Source organism: Zophobas morio, unplaced genomic scaffold, assembly GCF_036711695.1.
Source record: "Zophobas morio isolate AGI-343-1 ecotype UQ-CSIRO unplaced genomic scaffold, CSIRO_AGI_Zmor_V1 ptg000155l, whole genome shotgun sequence".
NCBI classification, from domain to species: Eukaryota; Metazoa; Arthropoda; class Insecta; order Coleoptera; family Tenebrionidae; genus Zophobas; species Zophobas morio.
The window spans coordinates 393847-414011 of NW_026972259.1; the positions used below are offsets into that span (position 1 = coordinate 393847).

Sequence of the window (20165 nt, forward strand, 5' to 3'; positions counted from 1 at the left end):
CTTTATACTTGAAAATTACGTTTGTTATAATTTTTTAAACTGTATAAAATTTTATATACTTAGTTTATTCAAGAAGTTATATATAATAAATTTTAACTATTTTTTATTATATAGTTCTTTTTAAAATAATTTTTTAATAATTATAATAAATTAATTTATTTAAAATTTATCTACAATTATAATTTATTTAAGCATTTTAAATTTTTTTATGTGTATTGTGTATTATTATATATATTTTCGTGACCACAATTTTTTTATAGTTTTAACAATATTTTTTCTTATAAAAATAATTTTATATTTTACTTTTTTTTTTATACTTATTATACTATTTTAAATATAATTGAAAATCATTATAATATTTTTTAAAGAAAATATTTTGGATTCAAAACTTTTCTTGTATGTAATTTTTTTTTCCACATCCATTGGCCGCTTTTCTAAGTTTTAATTTAATTGACCAACAGGTGCCAGGAGAAGGCGAGCACAAAATAATGTCGTATATACGTGAATTTCAGAGCAGTCCTGATTGGTGCCCTAAAACAACAGTAAGTTTAATCCACGCGGTTAAATCACATGCTCACACGTGTATATTTTAGCATTGTCTTTACGGGTTGGATGCTGACTTAATTTTTCTTGGCTTGGTTTCGCATATTCCCTGCTTTGCTTTGCTCAGAGAAGAGATAAAGTTTTCTAAAGCCAAGAAAAGTTTGAAAACGTAATAATAATTATAATAAATAATGATTTTAACTAATAATAACTATTAGAATTATTCCTAAAGTATATTCTCATTACCATACAATAAAATATTATTTTTTAATAAACTTCTTTAAGGCAAACTATAAAAAATAATAAATAAAAATGTTTAAAACTATTGGTAAAAAGTTCTGGTTTATCATTATTATAGGAAAAAAGTCGGGAAAGATAATTTTATATTACTGCATTTGAGTCTTCTGCGAGAATATTGTGTGGCTGAATTCAGTAATAATGACTTTGAGAGGATTTTGGACGACTGGGTTTCTTATGATTATTTATTATGTTTATTATTATAACTATTATTATTATTAGAGAAATCATGTTCATTGTTTTATTTAATTTTATATTTTTATAAGTTTCTTGTAAATGACCTTTATTATTATCCACTACTTAATACTTATTATTTGTTATTACTTTTATATAATACATTTCTCAATATTAAAGAAATAATATATTTTTTGGCATTTATAAAAATTTATTGAAATCGAGTTTAAAAGAATATTAGACGGCTGGATTTATTATTATCTTTATTATTATTAGAGGCGTTATTACATTTATGGGTTTATCATATTATTACTATAAAGTTTATTGTCAAGTTTTCTATTATTATTATATTTTTTTATACATATAAAGAAATAATAACCTTTTTATGAAATATTTTTGGTATTCATAAAAGTTGATGCGTTCATCATAATAACGATTATTATAAAAATTCTTATATTTATTGTTTTTTATTATTATTTATTTTTCAAAATTAATTCTGAAGTTTATACGACCTTTATTATTATTTTTATTAATTATATTATACTTTTATATCATAAATAAAATAGAAAAAAATTTGTTTTAATATTTATAAAGTTAATATTATTATAACTATTTATTATTATTACATATATAAGTTATTTGTAAAGTTTATACAGTTTTTATAATTATTTATTATTATAATTTTATTTATCAAAACAAAATTTTGAAATTATTTTTTTAGTATAATAAATTTCTGCGTCTTCAATAATTCTTATTATTAAAAAAGAAATTATTTTTATTGTTTTTTATATTATTATTTAATAGATTTTTTAATTTATTTATGTTCGTTACTTTTTCTATACTTTATTTATTATTTTAAGATCAATAAAAAACTTTTGTGAAAATATTTTTTTGGAAAGTTTATATGTCTATATTTATTATTATATTTATTGCTTCTACTAAACTTTTATATTTTACTTATAAAAAGTTATTTGGTTGAAAATTTTTTTGTGTTAACTATTATTTTTGTTATTACTTTTATTTTTCTTTTTCATTATTCTTAAGGATTAAAAAAAGTTTCTATAATGCACACATTATCATTATTATTATTATTATCGGATTTTTACTAGATATTATTATGTTTTCTTGTTGGGAACGACTTCCTCCCGCATCTTCCACATCTTCATATTGCAGCTAACGGTATTGAGTTTCTAATGGATTGTTACTCTAAACTTCTTCTGGTTTGCGGTAATTTTTATGAATATATATATTTTTGGTAAAGTTGAGTTTCTTATGTGTATATTATTAAGAGGGTCAATATTTAAACGAACATGGCGTTCTGAATATTCCACTTTTTCTTAAGTTTATGTGTTTTGTTGCTGATTTTGGTTATTACTATTACTACTGTTATTATTATTATTATCAGAGTTTCTTATATTTTTTACTTTATAGATAGAGAAACCTATGAAAAACAAAATATTGCTTTAGATTTTTTTTGTGAAGAAACTGGTAAACTTTATTATTATCATTGTTATTATCATCATAATAAGAACTATTATCTCCTATTATTTAGCGTGGGAAAGTGAACCGAGCGACAATTTAAAAAAACCAGAAAATGAATGTAAAATAATTTTATTATTAAAATATTTTCATTATTACTATTATTATTATCAGGCCTTCTCACAATTTTTAAAGTGGCCAATTCGTTCAAGGAAGCAAAGTAAAATTATTATTATGATTCTTATGATTATTATTATCATTAACTTTTTTAGCGATAAACAAGATGATGACTTCTCCCTCTGGAGGATGCAGTATTATAACGAAAAGCTTGGCCAATCCCCTCGAGAAAATTATAAACGCGTTGAAAATGTTTATCATCATTATTTTAATTATAATTAATAATTGTAGTGAATAAATATTATCCAATAAAGGTTATTGTAGGAGCAACAGTAATAATAAACAATTTTCTTAAATTTTATTGGGTTACTTTTATTTATATTACTATTTACATATATTTATTTATTATTAATACTATTGATAATTTTTTTTATTAAAATTTCTTGTTTATTGCTTTGCATGAATATAAATTTTTCATAGCCAATAATATACTAAGAGTTTTATTATTTGATGCTAATTTTATTTATTTCATTAATTTTTATTAGTCTTTTTTTTTTTGGGTTAAATATATTTTTTTAATGAATTAAACAATTAACAAATAAATAAAGTTAAGTTTATGTAATTTTTGTAAAAGTATATTATTACTGCTTTTTTTATTGGTCAAATTGTTATGGAAATATTTTTGAACAATAAATTTTTGTCCTCCTATTGGACAAAAAATTTCTTATCAAACTTTATAAAAAAGCAGTTACCTATTTTTAAATTTATTGGTTAATATTGTTTTTATTCCTCTTTTCATTGGTTTATTTGTAACAACTTTGCTAAAAAATGTATGAAAATATATTCGGTTTCTCATGGTTTTTATTTAACGTTGCTAAGAAAATAATATTTATTTTCCCTTTGATTGGTTTATTTTACTTCAGATGGTTCATGAATACCTCCGAGGCATTCAGTGGGTTTTGCATTATTATTATGCCGGTAATAACTTTTTTTCACCCTTAAATTTTAAAAATATGAATTTTTTTAGGCGTGATTTCGTGGAATTGGTTTTATCCCGAACATTACGCTCCTTTTGCTACAGAAATAGCAGCTTATAAAGTTTCTGATATGTATAATTAATAATTAATAATATAAATATTTATAATGGTATTGTTAATAAAATATTTACAATACATGATAAATATTAGAAGAGTTGCCTATTAAGTTTTAGCTTTGTATGAATAATAAGTTTAAAAAATATTTTCTAGTAGAATTTTTTAAAATTATGCGATAAATAATAATAATGATAATAATAACTAAACAGAAGCAAGTAGATTTTAACTTTATTACTGGTTCTCCATTTACCCCACTCGAACAACTTATGGTTGCTTTTTATTATTATTATTATTATTATTATTATTATTATTATTATTATTATTGTTATGCTATACTATTTTGTGTTTATATTGTTAATATAATATTATTCTGTTTGTTTTATATTATTACACGATTTTTTGCAAATTATTTAGTTATTATTATATTAATATTATATTATTTTTTTTCTTATTATTAGAATAATATATTATAATTTTTTGTATATTATTATTACATATTATATAACTTTTTTGCATATCATGATTAATATTATTTTTATTATTACTATTAATATTATATATCATTATATTACTTTTTGCGTGTTATTATTATTATTATTTTTTCTATTTCTATTTATTATTTATATTACTTTTACTCTATATTATTATAAGACTTTTTCCATATTTTTATCATTTCTACTTTTTCTTCAAGGCTGTGTTGCCTCCTCAAAGTAAATCGCTAGTCCCTTCCTGCTTTCACGTGCTGATGGAGTCTCATCCAGAAACTTCTTATTTTTATCCAAAAGTATTGTTTATCCTTAAATAAACTACTCAAAACAATAATATTCTTAATAATTATTAATAATATTTATAAAATTATAATATAGAAAACTTAATATTTATTAAATTGTTTTATGTATTTATTATTTTAAAAAATTAATAATTGTTATAATAATAAGTAATAACTTTTATTATTAAAATTAAATGGAAAACATCTTATCTATTTATTATTATTATTATAATTATTAATATAGAAGTCTCTTTATTATATAAAGAAATAAACATTATTTTATTATAATTTTTATTATTTAGAAAACTTTTTGTTATACAAAGAAAGAAGCGTTATTTTATTATAATTTTTCTTATGTAGAAACTATATTATATTAAGAATGAAAACGTTTGCTTACTATATTACTATCTTTATTATACAGACAACTTTTTATTATTATGAAGAAAGCATTCTATCAAGTAAAGAGATAGTATAAAATATTTTTTATTACAATTATAACAATCTCAATAAAATTAATTTATATATTAATATTGAAGTATAGAAAACTATCGTGTAAATAAAAAATTAATATTAATATATATAATATTTATTGATTATTAATGTTATATTATTGTTACAACTATAATAAACTAATTTTTTATTTATTTATTTTATAATTATTATTATAACAATATTATTTTTATATTTTATTAAACTTGAAGCTGAAAAGGTTGAGAATACTTATTATAAATAAAAAACTTGTATATATTATTATTATCTTTTTTTTATTTATTATAAATATAACTATTTCTTATTATTATTATAAACTTTTTAAAAGTTTTTTAGTAGATTGTCTATATTTTATATATTAATATTTTCTTTTTACTTTGTTATATTTTTAAAAAAAACTGTTTATTTTTTTAATAATAAGATATTAAAAGTTTTATTATTTATTAAATTTTAGTAGATTTATACTAATAATAATATTATTGTTATGAAACTTTTATCATTACTTTCAATATTATATATAATAGAAACTTTTCGTAATGAAATATAAAATATTATTATAACTTACTTTTCATTATAAAAAAAACTTTATTTATTATTACTAACTTTTTAGGTTTACTTTTATTATTATAATAATAAATATATAAACTAATTTATTAATAAAAACTATTATATTGTATTATTAAGTTATTTTTATTATTACTATTATATTAATATTAACTTTTTATTCCTTTTTTATATTTTATATAAAAATAGCAACTTTTTATATACATAGTAGTATTATTAAAATAGTTTATTTACTTCTTGATATTATAATATTATAGCTTTTTAATAAAACTTTTATTTTTATATATTTATGAATAACTTTTTAGCTTTTTTAAGTTTTTATATATTTTTTATAATAAAAATAATTTCTGTTAAAAAATTATATATTATTTTATTATTATAATAATATTAATATTGTTTACTTCTTTAATAAAACTTTTATTATTATTATAATAAATAATATTGATATTATATACGTTTTATTAAAATTTCCCTTATTATTATTATATTGCTATTAACTTTTTTATGTGATAATAATAAAAACTGAAGTTACGAAAGTAATAATTTTTTTATTATTAATATTTTTATTAAGTTTTTAGTATCTTACAAAATTATTTATTGATAATAACTTTTATATTTAATTTTTTATGCTTAAGTTATTAAAAATGGTAACTTTTTAATATTATAAATAAAAAAATGAATTTTTTCATTCCAATATTTTTTATTTATTTATTTTTTATTATATATTATAAATAAATTTATAAGAGCTATTACTATATTAACTTTTATTAATTGTGTAGTTTTTTTTATTTTTTATTATATTAAAATTTTAATAGTACATATATAAATTTATTATTTATATAATATTTTTTCTGTTAATTATTATACAAGAAAATATTAATAAATACACAAAATTTATTATTTTTTTTTAACTTTTATAAGTGATTTCGATAATATAATTTGAAAGTATTTATTATTTAAAATATAAAAGTTATTATTTTTAACTTTTTAAAATATTTTTTTAATATTTATAATTTTTTTATTATTTAGAATTATTTATTATTATTAAATTAAATATAAGTTATTATATTATTTTACAACTTTATAAGTATTTTTATAATATTTTTTATTATATTTAATTATTTTTATTATTATTAAATATATAACATTTAACTTTTTATAGTTAATTGTTGATTTTTATTTTATATGTCCAGTTATGAACGTTTTGATTACTAATATTTATTATATTTTTAAAATTTTTTCTTAATGAATAACTTTTATTTATTAATAAGTTCCTAAGTTTTTATATTATCGAAAATTTTTTTTTAAGTATTTTTAATTTATATATATTAATAATAATAAACATTTTTTTTATATAAAATTTTAAGTTTATAGTAATAAATATCTATTAAATTAAAAACTTTTAGGAATTTTTTTTTCTCAATATATTTTTTATAAAAAAATTTTCTTGTTATTATTATTTTACTTATTTGTATGTAAAATATATTTACTTTATTGTTTTTTATAAAAGTTTGTATTTTCTACTTTTATTCAGTATTTATATTTTTATTTAATATTTATTATACTTTTTTCTATTTATACTAATCTTTTTTTTTAAACAATTTTCACTAATAATTATATCTTTTATGAGTATTTTTATTATATTTTTAATTTTTATTTACTGTTAATAAGTAGTTTTATTAAAATTATTTATTAATTATATAAATAATAATTTTTATAAGTATTTATTTATATATTTTTAATAATAAATCTTTTCGTTAGGAAATTTTTTTTTCATAAAAAATAAATTTATCATTATTATTTTACATAAAAATTATTTTTTTAAACTTATAACTATTGTTACAATTTTTTTAATGAAATATATATAAAATAGTAATAAAAGTTTTTATTACTAATGTTAATTATAATAAATATATAAACTTTTGAGCTTTTTTATTTATATATAATAATAAAAATGTTTTATTATTATATTTTATAATAAATTTTTTTTTTGTGATCAAACATTTACTAACTTACATAGTATTGCAAAATATATAAAGTTGTTAACAAAATTAATAAGTAATAATATTCAACAAGCTTTCTTATTCTGTAGAGGTTAACAGGAAAGAAGATTATATGAAGTTTTCTTTTTAATATTGATGAAATAATATAATAATAATGACTGATCTAATTTTCTTATATAATAAAAGAAATATAAAAAGTTAATAATAAAATAATATTCGTAATACTAAGAGAAAACTTTTACAGTTTTATTATTTTTTATAATAATAATTATTATTGTATATATATTTTATTATTTATTCTGTTATTATTATATTTACTTTTATATATTTACGTTATTATTTTTATGAAGGACTTTAAAATAGATTTGAACGGCAAAATAAATGACTGGGAAGCGCTTGTTTGTTTTACTTTTTCATAACCTTTTTATATTTTAACTAAATATTTATTATAAGAAAAGCAGAATATTTATTTTTTTTTTAAGTGAAACTTAAAAGTTATTATTATTACTTAAAGAGAGTTTTTTAAATTTATAATAATAATCTTAATAATGATAACAATAATAATGATAGTAACAGTAATATAAATAATAATGCGTTTTACTTTTTTCAGGTTCTTCTTCCTTTTATAAATGAAAAAGTTTTACTCGATGCGATGCGACCGCTTTACGTATTCACATATTATATTATTTATGTTATTGATATCTATTTATATTATTTTTTATTATTTATTATTCCTTATACTTGTTATTTATTAATATTATGTTTTATAATATATATATTTTTTATTAATTATATCATATTATTATAATAGAAATTTTTATCCCCCGAAGAAAATGGAAGAAATATAGCCGGAAACGAGCTTGTTTATGAGTAAACCCAATTTTTTTGGGAAAACCTCTTTTGATTGGCCAAATGAAACATTTTAGGTATTCAGAAAAGACACGTGTCGTCAAGTCTCCTGAAAATTCTTCTTTTTCTGGTTTTTTTACTCTAAATTAATTTTTATATTTTTTTTAGTTTTTTATTATTTTTCTTTATTATATATAAAATTACTTTAAAACTTCCTTTATTTGTTATTGTTATATATTTTTTATGAATAAATATTTATATATTAAACGTTTCATATAATTATTTTTATTTTTATTTTATATAAATAATTATATTTTTAAAACTTTATATATTTTTTCATTTATTATTTTAATTTATTAGTGTAGATAAATCATATTTTTGTATTTTAAAAATTTTTATTTACTATTGTTTATTTGTAAGTTTTTATTATTTTATTTCTATATATTATAAAAAAAAAAGTTTATTTTTTATTATTATTTTTATATTTTTATATACAATTATATTATTTTTTATAAACTTTTATAAATTAATATATTTTTTTTATTTTCAAAGTTTTTTCTTTATTATTTTTATTTTTGTATATATACTTTTTTAAATGTTTATTTATTTATTATTATTTTTATTTTTTATACATAATTATATTATTATATATTTTATATATTTTTTTAATATTAAAAGTTTTATTATTATTATTATTTATATAATATATTATTATATATATTTTTATTATATTATTATAAAGATTTATTATATTGTCAAGTGCATATCACCGAAAAGGAGAAACCAACTTTTCCAGTCCAGCCGTTTTCTGTAAACTTTTATTATTATTATTGGTAGTATATTGATTACGGTTGTAAAGGTTACTTGTGCGGCCTCCATGCCTATCGAAGATAAACCTTTTGCTAAGTGGATGATTTTTATTGGTAATGATACTAATAATGATAACATTAATAACAATAATAATTATAATAATAGTAGGTTTTCCCACTTTATATACACTTCCAATTTCTTTCAAACTTTCTGCTCCATATAAAGTAAATGTTTTTGGGCAATCTTCACGAAGTAAAAAATAGTTTTTCATATAATAATAATTTAATTGTAAAGAAAAATAATGAATAACTTAAAATACTGAAAATTTATTTAGAAAGTTCCTTTATTATCACGTTGCCACTTGAACACGTAGAAAAATTTACAGTGGCTCGCCGCATGGCCACCGCCTATTTGGGGTCTCGTTTTTTATGTTTTTTAAACGTGCATGCCAACCAACAGTATCACATGGCTTTTATTATTGCTTTTTTGATTGGTTTATTATATTATTTCATCAAAAGTTATTATATATAAAATAAATAATAAAGTTTGGTATATTTGCAATTTTTTTTTTACTTTTTAATTAAAAGTTATGAACCCTGCAATTTTTATAATTACTTGGAGTATTTTATTTATAAAATATAAAGTAATAAATAATAAATCATTAAAAAAGATTTAAATTTTGATGGCGAGCATATACTTTTCTCCTATTGGTTAAATTTGGCGGTTTTTATTTATGACCGTTTTAATTTTTTTTTTCGTCATTAGTTTTTTTTTTGAGATAAAAAGTATCCGGTTTATATGCAATTGTATGATTGGCTCATTTGAGTTAATCACTTGTGTTTTGACATTTTTCCTTTTTTTTTTAAAAATAATGAGTTGAAATTTTTATTCCTTTTTTGATATTTTATAGGAAACTCTGCTATACTCAATGGCCTCACTTAAAAGAGTGTCTCGTTGTTGCGTAATAATAGGAATATTAATAATATAACAAGAACAATAATAAGAATAATAAAAGAATAGCAGATAAAAATGAAACTGTTCATCTAGATTCGCGCTGTTTATATGAAGAAGTATAATAACTTTGTTATCATTATCATTATTAATTTATTGTTATCATTTATTACTTTTTATAGGTTGTTACGCCCGAAGACGTTAAGAATTCAGCTATTTATGTATATAAATATTATTATGAAGAGGAAAAATGTAATATATTTGAATTAAGTAACCATAATATAAATAATAGTAATAATAATCTAATAATATGTAAATATAATATCAATAAATATGAAACTTTAGTGTCAAAAAAAACTTTTATACTTTAATAATTATTACCAAATAAGATAATATAAAATAGTGAAATTTTAAAATTAGTTTAATGATAATAATATTATATTTCAGTGCGATGGGAAAAAGATGCAAAACTGCTAACTTTAGAGTACAGTCTTCGCAAAGGTCGCTAATGATAGGCTACACATATTTATGAATTGTTCATTATATTTCTTGCAGGTGTTGATATTGGCCATACAAAAGTTATTATTAAAGCGCGAAAAGGTTTCTTTATTCACTATATTTTATATGTATTAGATTATAATTTTTAATATTATTTTATATTTTTTTATTTTACTTTTTATCATTATAATAAATATTATTTAATTTTTTTTTCTTTTATATATATTTATAAGTTTCTGGAGTTTCTACACGCGTTCAGCTTTCAGACAATCGCTCATCAAAAACTTTTGTTTCTGTTAAAAGTTTTTCTAATATTACCAGCGCCCCCGCACAAGTTTTTATTACTATTACTATTATTATTATTATTATTATTATTATTATTATTATTATTATTATTATTATTATTATTATTATTATTATTATTATTATTATTATTATTATTATTATAACAAAAGTTTTATCATAATTTTTTTATATCTATTATTGTAAAGTTTTTATATAATATTTTGGTTTATATGTAAAAACTCTTTAATTATTATTTTATATTGTATTATGTTTTATTTTTTGTAGCATTATTATTGTTTATTAAAAAAATAGTTTTATTATAAAGTTTTTTATACTGTTCAATATTTAATTTTTTAATATAAAAACTTAATTATTAAAATATATTTTTTTTAAAAAAACTTCTTTAGTAAAAATAATTATTATATATTATTATATAATTTTATTTTGTTGCATAATAATATTTTAATTTTATATAAAAACTTTATTACTACTATTTTGTATATCCTTATATTTTATTTAAGTTTTTCTTTATTATATATTACAATTTTAGTTTCATATATAAAAGCTTTATTATATTATTAGAATTTTATATGAAATTAAGACTGTTTGATTAATTTTATTTATATATAGTTTATTAAAAGTTTTTTATATTATATACTAATACTTTCGTTATATATATATAAAACTCTCATTATTATTATAAAATCAAAGACGACTATTTTGTCCGACGAGCCATACCAATGCACAACCACTTGTTTTAGCGACCATTTCCACGTGGGGACTGTCTGTTTTTATATTGGGAAAAAGCTGGACTACTATGGGGCCATGTGTCTTATTGAAGGTTGATCACTTTCACTATTTTAATTTTTTTTTATTTTCTTTATATTTTTGCAGCTGTACACGAGGACTTCACGCTCTCGTTATTTTCTACGCGTTATAACCATGTGCGTTACTTTGACATTGAAAGCATTATTGCTGCTGACCTATCGGAGGACTTCTATTGGCCTATTGAGGCAGTTGAGCAGGTTTAATAATATTAGTGAATAAGATAATTATAATAATAGCCATAATAATAATAATAAGTAATAAATATTTGAATCGTATAGTATTTAATATTTCTTGTTATGTTTAAGTAAATTTTTTATGTTATTAATACTAGTTATTTTTTTTTGTCTTTTATTATTATTTCTATTATTTCTTTTATATACATGTAAATTTTATTATTATTAATTTTATTTTGTTATAAAATATGAACCAATATTTTGTTTTTTATTAAAGAAAGAAAGAAAGAAAATTATTAATATTAATAAAGAATGAACAAAATTATATAATAATAATACACAAATAATCCATATGGATGATAAAAAAAAAGTATAATAGTAAATAAAAAAAAAAGAATACTTATAATAATGAAATATATAATAATAAAACATAATATTTAAAAATAATGAAAAAAAATATTAATAAATAAAAATAAGATTTTGGTGGAAATAATATTATACAAATAGTCAGTGAAAAAAAATGTAATAATATTAAAAGTTTATAGTAATTAATACTTATATGATGGTTACTGAGTGTGAGCATGATAATTATTATTAATAGTATATATTAAATTGTAATAATGTAAAATAATACTTTTCAAATAGTTAAGAACAAATAAATAAATAAATAATAATAAAATAGAATTTTTAATAAATAATATTTTCTTAATATATAATAATAAAAATATATATCAGCTTTGTTCCATTATAATAAATAGTATTGATTAAAAATATATTTTTTTAGTTAATAATAATTATTTTATTTTTATAATAGAAAATTGTTGATAATTACTAATTAAAAATAATTTTTTTCTAAAACTAATAATAATAAAATACATAATATTATTTCTTTTTAATAATAATTAGTAATTGAGGTATAAAATATATTTTTTTATAAATAAAAATAAAAATAATTACTGGAAAGCAATAATAAAAATTATATTAAAATTTAAAAATAATAATAAATTATAATAAGAAATAATTAAAAAATTTACGTAATATACTTTTTTTAATAATAATAATTTTAATTATAAAAAAAGTTATTTTTAAATAAAATTCTAATAATAAAGACTAAAGAAATAATTCCTATAATAAAAAAATATATCTTAATTAATAAAATAATAAAAATAAAGATAATAATGATTATTAATTTTAATATCTTTAGAAAATAATAAATATACAAATAATATATTTTTTATACATAAAGTAATTAAACTTTGAACCAATAATAATTGATCAAATATACTTTTAGTATAATAATAATAAAGTATAATATTAACAAAAAATATTTTTAATAAATATATTAATAATAATAATCATTAGAATTATATAAATATAATAAATTAATAAATAATAATTATTATATAATAATTTTTTAAAAAACTAAGTAAATATAATTTTTAATAATAAATATAAAAATACTTTTTTAAAAGATTATTTAAAATAATAATTATATAATATTTAACAAAAGTAATAAATAATAATAAATCATAAATTTACATAATATTATGTTTTTAATATTATATATTAATTTATTATAATAACCTTAATATATATTTTTTACAAATATAAATAATAATTTATAAATTTTTTTTAAAAATAATAAATATTAAAAATAATATTATAAAAAATATTTTCATATAAATAATAACAGTCTTTTTTATAGATTAAATAATAAATATATTACGGTATTAATATAATTTTTTTTTTATAAGGAAAAATAAAAATAATAAAGAAAAATATATCAGTTAAGAATTTTTCGGAATATCTTAAAACTTTCAAATTTTACTACAAATATAATATAAAATCAATAGTAAGTAGAAGATATTTTTTTGAATAAATAATAATATAATTAATATTTTTTTTAATAGTAAATATTATTTAACATTAATAATAATAAATTATATAATTATTTATAGATATAATTAATAATAAATTTGATAATACCATTAAAATGTTTTTCTCTAATAAGTTATTATATTATAATAATTTAAAAACACTTTTTATGATAATCAATAGTAATATTTATAATATATTTAATAAGATTTTTGGAGAAAATAAAATGAATCATTTTAAGTTAATAATAATTATTATAATAATTATGGGTAATACATTTTTTAATAATAATAATAATAAAGAAATAAATTTATATAAATTTTTTTTAGTAGTAATTATATAACAATAGTAAATTTTAAAACTGTTTTTTATAAAGAATTTATTAATAAATAATAATAAAATTTTAATTATTAGTTATTATTATATAATTATTAATAGTATTATTTTTTAGAAAATAATTATTAATAAATATAAATAAATCACCTCAATAATAAATAATAATAATTATTATTAATATTTTTATTATAACATAATAATAACTATGTGATATTATTTCTCATTGATATAAATTTTATAATAATTTTTTAATACTAATAAATAATTCACCCTTTTTTTTAATAGTAAATAATAAATATTATAATACTTTAATAATAAATTCAAAAAATATATACTTTTTTAATAAAAAATAATAACGATAATACAATAATAATAATTAGTAGTCAATATAAATAATATACTCTTTTAAGCAATTATAGTAATATTTATTTTTTATTTTATTAATAAATAACTGATTAAGAAGAATATATGTCCTATTTATAACTATAAAATTGATAATAACTTTGTAATAATAATTTACTTATATAATAAATAAATAATACTATACTTTTTTTTAATAATAAATAATATTAAATTCTATAATACTTTAAAATAATAATACACTTTTTTTTATAATAATAAATAAATTTTATAATACTTTTATACTTTTTATAATAATAAATTCTATATTACTTTTATGATAGTAATACATTTTCTTTAATAATAAATAATAATTAATTCTGTAATAATAATATACTTTTTTTACTAGTAAGTGTTACATCACTTTTCTAATAAGGATAACAAGAATAATAAATATTTCTTTTTAATGATAATTGCAAACACTTTAGAAGTCCGGCTTGCCTATTCGTTGTATCAAAACCATCTGCTCCTCCTGTTTAGTTTCCGTTCCGTCTGCAGCACATGCTGGCGGCCGAACGATGGTTGACATTGGCCTTTGCGTGAAGTTCGAAAGAAAAAAGCAGCAACGCACTTTTTTTGCAAAATACCATCGTTAGTTACTTATTATTATTCCCTTTTTTGCATATTTATTTATAAATATTTTCTTATTATTAATACTATTTATTGCTTTCTAATAATAACTTCTTTTGTATAATGTTATTTTATTTATTTATCAGTAATATTTTCTTAATTAGCATAATATTTTTATAATTCATTTACATTTATTTTTTTTTTTTGCCCGAATATTAATATTATTATATATTTTTTACTTATAAATATATTTACTTTATTTTTATAATAATATTTTATTACATTGAATGTACTTATTATTATATTTTTTTATTTGAAAATATTGTTTATCCTAGTTTATTTGTTATTAATTTTAACTTTTAATATTAATTTATATATTATTTTCTTATTTTTTTTTATTAATATTTAATTTTTTTATATAATTTATTCAAATTTTTATTATCATTAATAATATTAATTTTTTTAGCAAAAAATTTATATTTATATTATCTTATTATTACTTTATTTTGTTTATTATTAATATTAACTTTTTTAAATATCAACTTTTTTGTTAAAATGTTAAATTAATATAATCAATTTTTTTATTATTATTTATATAATTTTTTTTATAGTTTATATGTTATTTATATTATCTTTAATAGAAAAATATTATTTCTATTATTGATTATTATTATTTATTATATGTTTTATTACTTATTTTTCATTTTACGAAACATTATTATATATATAATATTATTATTTTGCTTTTTAAATTATTAATAATATTTACTTTTTATATAGAAATCCCTTATTATATTTATATAATCTCATTATTATTCTTTTAATTTTTTTATATTTTGTATAAATTTGAAAATATTAATATTATATATTTCAAGTATTATAATTTGTAATATAATTATTATATAATATTATTTATTTATTATTATATTCTAATTATTATTATTTATAATATAATTATCTTATTATTATTTTTTATTGACTTTTTTTATTATTTATATAATTTTTATTCCTTTTTTGTTCTACTTGTCATTATTACTATCTTTTTGCTTAATAATTTTATATTTTATATAATAATTATTATTAACTTTTTATATATATTGTGTGTTATTATTATCATGACTATATTTCTTTTATTACTTATTATTATTAACTTTTACATATTAATTTTTTTATATTTTTCTATTTCTCTGTTTCATGATATATTATTTATCATGAACTGTTTAATATTTCTATATAACTCATTTTTTATTTAATTCAATTATTATTTGTTTTATTGGTATATTATTTTTGATAAAGTACTTATCATTATTATAATTCTGTTATTAATGTTTATTACATTTTATTTATTATTATTTTTTTTTACTTATTAATATTATTAATTTTTATTATTATTTATTTAATTTTTTACTTTTTTCCTCAATTTTATTATTATTTTTTCTTTAATTTTTATTATTATCATTTCACTTATTTATGAATATTATTTATTATTTAATATTAATATTTTATTATTTATTTTACTTATTTATTAATGTTATTATTGTTATATATTATTATTGTTTTATATTAACTCTTATTATTATTATATTATTTATTTACTAATTATAATATTACTATTTATTATTATTTTATTTATTTATTAATATTATTATTATTATAAATATTAAGTAAGAATACTGATTTTATTATCTATTATTATTCATTATGTTATTTATTGATCAGTAATAATTATATTATATTATTTGTTATTATTATTCATAAATTAGTATTGTTATTGTTTTATATAAAAATATTAATACTATTATTATTTATTATTATTACTCATACTATTATTTTATTTGTTAATATTATATATATTTAAACTGCTTCAGAGCACAAGAATAGGTTTGAGTACTCTTCTGCTTGTGTGGAACTACTAAAAAGTTATTATCAAAAGTTTCCTAAATTTTTAGAAGCTGTTTGCAGGTTTTCTGTATATTTATTACATTTATTTATATGCTTATACTTATTATCTATTATTATTATATTTTGTGTTCTTTCATTATTATTCAAAACTTTTTATTTTTATTTTATTAGTAAAGAGCCGGACATTAAGCTAAAAATTGAGGACGTCTACGAAAATATCGAAGAAGGAATGAAAGTGCTGGAGGTGTTAAAAGAATGGCTTAACCAATCAAAGATCTCAAGTTACCCTCTTGTACCACGTGGTTTGCACCTTTCATTATTATTACTGTTATTATTATTATTATTATTATTATTATTATTATTATTATTATTATTATTATTATTATTAGTATTATTATTATTGTTAGTATTACTATTGCTATTATTGTTATTGTTACAATTACTATTACTATTTTATTATCATTGCTATCGTTATTATTATTATTTTTATTAATTATTAATTTTTATTATTATTAACTATTATTATTATTAAAGGCTCGGAGGTGTTGCCTGGGCATACTCTTTTTAAAATTGAAAGGTTATTGGACGACTACTTTGCCAAGGAAAATAGTGATAAGCTTCAGCAGGAAATTGTAAAGTTTCGCCGTATTACCAGCGAAAGAATATTAATCCCCCGCGAAAAGTATTATTATTACTATTAATATTATTATTTTGTTTTATTATTATTACTATTTAGTTCTATTTTTGAGCCCAAGGGAACGCACTATATATTGGGCGACAGAGTTGTATGCATATCAGAATCTGGTGAATATTTCTTTATACGTCTTGAAAAAAAGTTTTTAATAATCAAAAAAATATAATCAAGTAAAACAATGAAAAAATTTATAAAAAATATAAACTATTTTTTTTTTTATTAGCAATTGTGCCATGCGGCTTTCAAGGAACTGTCGTGGCTATTTACGCAAACACTCACAGAGGCGAGCCATGCGAAGTGGACGTGCTGTTCGATCGTTCGTTTCTCGGTGGCTCGGACTTGGGCGGCCGGTGCTCAGCTTCTCGCGGTTAGTGGGCCATTAGGACACCGAAATATGTTGCTACCCATTTTAGCTTATTTGGAGCCTACTTAGTTTTAAATTTCTATAGCACGGATTTTTAACTTCATTATTTTTATTAAAAGGCATCACGTTAAAACTTGAGATGTTACTAAATTGCTCGTTTGTTAGACGCGTTGCAAGTAAATATTATAATTCTGCTGGTGCGTATTATTAATATTAATATTAATTTAATTTTTATTAATCATTATTCTAAACAGCTGCTGTGCATGAAAAATATAAAGCCCCCCCGCACACCAAAACTATCAATCCTAAATTAACCAATCCAAGCCCCCTTAAACAACTTCCTGGTCAATATGTTGTCACCAGCTGGCAGCAAGGCGAGAGCAGCCCCTCTAGTGTTTTCCTAAACAACTTCGCTTCCAAGGATTCCAATTCACCAGTGAACCGTCATCATGCCCCTAGTCATCTCCCTCCACGTGTTCGTCCGGTTCGACGTTTCCAGCAATGCGAAACTCGTTGGCCAGCTTGGTCGCCTCCCCGCCATGTGGACGACCGTCGCGGCGATCAGCAGCGACCACTTCAAAAGGCTTCCCATTTATGGGCTCAAATTGAACAAATAAATTTGCAATAAACTTTATTATTTCTTCTTAACCAATAAGCTTTCTCAAATTTTACAAACTTATCCTTTACTAAGATTCAAAGTTCTTTATTTTTTTGGTTTTTTTTTTGTGGGACGTCGAAGTTTCTTTTTTTGAGACTTCGCTGCAAACTTTTTCGACCGCACTTTTTTACTTTTCAGCATCATCAAAAAGTTTTTCGTGTTCTTTTTTTTCTGATATAAAACTTTTTCATAAAAAATTTTAGCATAGAGAAAAATTTGTTTATTTTTACAGCGTTAGAAAGTCCTCCTGTTCGCATTTTATTTTTTTTGGATCCAAACTTTGCTCTTCCTATTCTGCCGTCCTTTTTTTATACTAAACTTAAGAAAAAAAACGTTAAAGAATATTACTATTTACGTTAACGGACTGAATTCTTTCCTCTTTGCTCATTTTTTTTTTCTTATAAAAAGTTTCAATAGCAGTTTTACTGATAATTTGGTCCGTCAACCTGAAAAGGCACAAAAATAAAATGTTAATGATAATAAAAGTTTTAATAAAAATACAAACTTTTCGTTATTATTGCTCACGATGATGGGATGCTCACGAGGACGTTTCCGTAGAGCGCCAGAGCATTTTTCCTGCATCCTTTTCCGCTTAATGACCGCGAAATCAGCGGATGAAAGAATCTATAAATGCAGTGAATTGCAGTATAAAAAAAATTAAGAGTAAAAGAAGAGACCCAAGTGCTACTGATTTTCTCTGCTCTTTCAATATCAGGAGTCACCACAGCGTCAACCACCGACTCTGCACCCTCCGCAGAATCGGCGAGATCGATCCAATCACCGTCGCTGCTGTCCTCTGTATATACATATGAGTCATAAAACTTCCAGAGTCACGCAAATGAATTTGCCTGGGGGGTCAAAACCGCTGGCGTCCTCGGAAGTTGCGAGATCGCCGTCCGCCAATAGCTGGAAAGCTCAAAAATTAACGAAATGGATGCATGCTTTTAACGGGGCTTACTTCAGTGCCAGGCACAAACGAGGAGGCGTGCACCTCCCCGTACTGGAAAACAGTTCGTCTATCTATATTCAGAGATGCCTCTTTTCCCTAACAAACATCATCGCGCATTAAAATAATCAAGTGGTGCCATGGGGTAATACGCACTCTATCTTTCTTGTGAAGCATAGCGGGATTGAGTTCTCTAAAAGTATTAATCAACGTTTTGGCGGCAATCGAAACGCCTAAAGGGTGCCCCATTATTAAGTATCCCTTAAGTATGATATGTATATATATACAAAGAGCGGGAAACCTTTGTCTCTGTACTTTTTATACTGGGTGAGATCCTGCAGAAGCGCGTCGGTCATCCCCAACGGCGCTCTCTGGCAGATGGCCCGGATGGTGTTAATCCTGCAGGAAAATTTTCAATATAGCAAGCGATTGAGCGCAACGAACGACGCACCCTACAGTCATTATTTCTGGTGAGCAGCGATCTGACACAAAATTGTT

At 18.9% G+C, this 20165-nt stretch overlaps 3 protein-coding genes across 3 annotated transcripts; 2 read left to right on the forward strand and 1 right to left on the reverse strand.

Annotated features, from left to right (window-relative positions):
• The first annotated feature begins 2450 nt into the window (after positions 1-2450).
• LOC135145479 (uncharacterized) lies at positions 2451-4509 on the forward strand. The gene is made up of 8 exons (XM_064077585.1): positions 2451-2502; positions 2567-2614; positions 2668-2713; positions 2766-2862; positions 3534-3588; positions 3638-3708; positions 3914-3973; positions 4396-4509. The coding sequence occupies exons 4-8, from the start codon at positions 2800-2802 to the stop codon at positions 4507-4509; spliced, it is 363 nt and encodes a 120-aa protein (XP_063933655.1). The 5' UTR covers positions 2451-2502; positions 2567-2614; positions 2668-2713; positions 2766-2799.
• Positions 4510-17221: 12712 nt separating this feature from the next.
• LOC135145480 (uncharacterized) lies at positions 17222-18691 on the forward strand. Its single transcript, XM_064077586.1, has 6 exons — positions 17222-17307; positions 17540-17687; positions 17742-17809; positions 17923-18066; positions 18183-18260; positions 18318-18691. The coding sequence occupies exons 1-6, from the start codon at positions 17235-17237 to the stop codon at positions 18689-18691; spliced, it is 885 nt and encodes a 294-aa protein (XP_063933656.1). The 5' UTR covers positions 17222-17234.
• Positions 18692-18713: 22 nt separating this feature from the next.
• LOC135145509 (protein SDA1 homolog) lies at positions 18714-20159 on the reverse strand. Its single transcript, XM_064077633.1, has 10 exons — positions 20119-20159; positions 19969-20066; positions 19824-19900; positions 19680-19766; positions 19570-19627; positions 19399-19517; positions 19227-19345; positions 19077-19167; positions 18952-19023; positions 18714-18892 (listed from the first exon to the last, which is right to left on the reverse strand). The coding sequence occupies exons 1-10, from the start codon at positions 20127-20129 to the stop codon at positions 18767-18769; spliced, it is 858 nt and encodes a 285-aa protein (XP_063933703.1). The 5' UTR covers positions 20130-20159; the 3' UTR covers positions 18714-18766.
• Between the last annotated feature and the right edge of the window lie 6 nt (positions 20160-20165).